General features: G+C 44.1%; 1 protein-coding gene across 1 annotated transcript; it reads left to right on the forward strand.

The window, feature by feature from the left end:
- Positions 1–320: 320 nt before the first annotated feature.
- On the forward strand, positions 321–1,438 carry LOC126266580 (cuticle protein 18.6-like). The gene is made up of 2 exons (XM_049970866.1): positions 321–357; positions 441–1,438. Exons 1-2 carry the CDS (start codon positions 346–348, stop codon positions 1,359–1,361), a joined length of 933 nt encoding a protein of 310 aa, XP_049826823.1. The 5' UTR covers positions 321–345; the 3' UTR covers positions 1,362–1,438.
- The last annotated feature ends 268 nt before the right edge of the window (positions 1,439–1,706 follow it).

Below are 1,706 nucleotides of genomic sequence, written 5' to 3' on the forward strand. Positions count from 1 at the left end.
AAAGATTGAAAATTACACCATAATAGCTAAATAATCGAAGTTTGTTTCTGGGTCCTGTAACAACTTTGTATTTTAAATTTAATTTAAAATATGTATAAATAATATTTGTGGAATAACAAATATTTTAAATTTAAAACGGGTAAGAGATCCGCACACCCTACTGGCTTAGATATTAATGTGTAATATGTTATAACTTCACGAAACACTAACCACTGTCAGGACCGGGCCAGTGAAAGTAAATCAAACTGTCCCCCAATTCTTCGAGTCACCACTCCCCCAAAACACACTCATATATAAACGATTATTTTCAAAATATTCCTCACACTATCCTCTTAGTGCACAAACATGGCATTCAAAGTGAGTACAAGAGCAACCACCATGTACAAAACAATTATTTATTAAATTGTTCGGCTATTTTAAACCGGATTATTTTGTTTCAGTTCGTAGTATTCGCCGCTTTCGTAGCTGTAGCCCGTGCTGGCGGTTTGGGATATGCCGCCCCAGCTTTGGATTCCTACGCCACTCCATTAACTCACAGCTACGCCGCTCCAGCCGTATCCGCCTACGCCTCCCCAATCGTAGCGAAATACTCTGCTGCCCCAGCCGTCTCTTACTCCAGCATCTCTGCCCCAGTCGTTACCAAAGCCGTAGCTCCAGTAGCCACCTATGCCGCTTCCCCAGCTTACGCTCACGCCGCTCCAATAGCCACTTATGCCGCTGCTCCAGCTTACGCCCACGCTGCCCCAGCTGTAGCCACTTATGCTGCCCCAGTGGCTAAAGTAGCCTACGCTCCAGTACAAAAGACCATCATCGCCGAATCAGAAGCCCCAGCTCACTACGATTTCGGATACGCCGTTAACGACCCACACACCGGAGACAGCAAATCCCAACAAGAATCTCGTGCTGGAGATGCCGTCCATGGTAGCTACTCCCTGATCGAAGCCGACGGCAGCAAACGTACCGTAGAATACACCGCTGATGCCCACAATGGCTTCAATGCTGTAGTACACAAAGAACCAGCTGCCGTTGCCGTAAAAGCCGTAGCTCCAGTCGTAGCTAAAGTTGCCGCTCCAGTAGCTCACTACGCCACCCCAGCTGTAGCTCACTACGCCGCTCCAGCCGTAGCTCACTCCTACGCTCCAGCCGTAGCTCACTCCTACGCCCCAGCCGCCGTATCTGCCTACGCAGCCCCAGTCGTAACCAAATACTCTGCTGCCCCAGCCGTAGCTACCTCCTATTCCACCATTGCCGCCCCTGTAGCAGCCGTCGCTAAAGTAGCTGCCCCAGCTTTGTCCTACGCTCATGCTGCCCCAGCTCTTTCCTACGCTCACGCTGCGCCAGCTCATTCTTACTACCACTAAGTTAGTGCTTAGTTAGTTAATGTGTTATTTTGAAAGCCATAGAATATTTATTTATTCAATAAAAATTCTTTAAAATACGTTCTGATTTTATTATTTTTATTATTTTACTTTTTTAAATTTTAGTGATGAATACATGATAAGAAGTCAAATGCCAAATACTTAACTCCCACAATAGTTCTAAAATTGTCTTAAAATACAAAATTTCTTAAAAAGTATGGAAGATCATAAGGATTAAGACGATATTAAAATTTTTCAATTCATTTTAAGATTTTAGTCTGTAATCTATAAATCTGGATCTGTTCGTTCCGAAAGTGAAATATGTGCCTATACTAGTACTATAATCAT

The sequence above is a fragment of the Aethina tumida genome, chromosome 1, assembly GCF_024364675.1.
Source record: "Aethina tumida isolate Nest 87 chromosome 1, icAetTumi1.1, whole genome shotgun sequence".
Lineage (NCBI taxonomy): Eukaryota > Metazoa > Arthropoda > Insecta > Coleoptera > Nitidulidae > Aethina > Aethina tumida.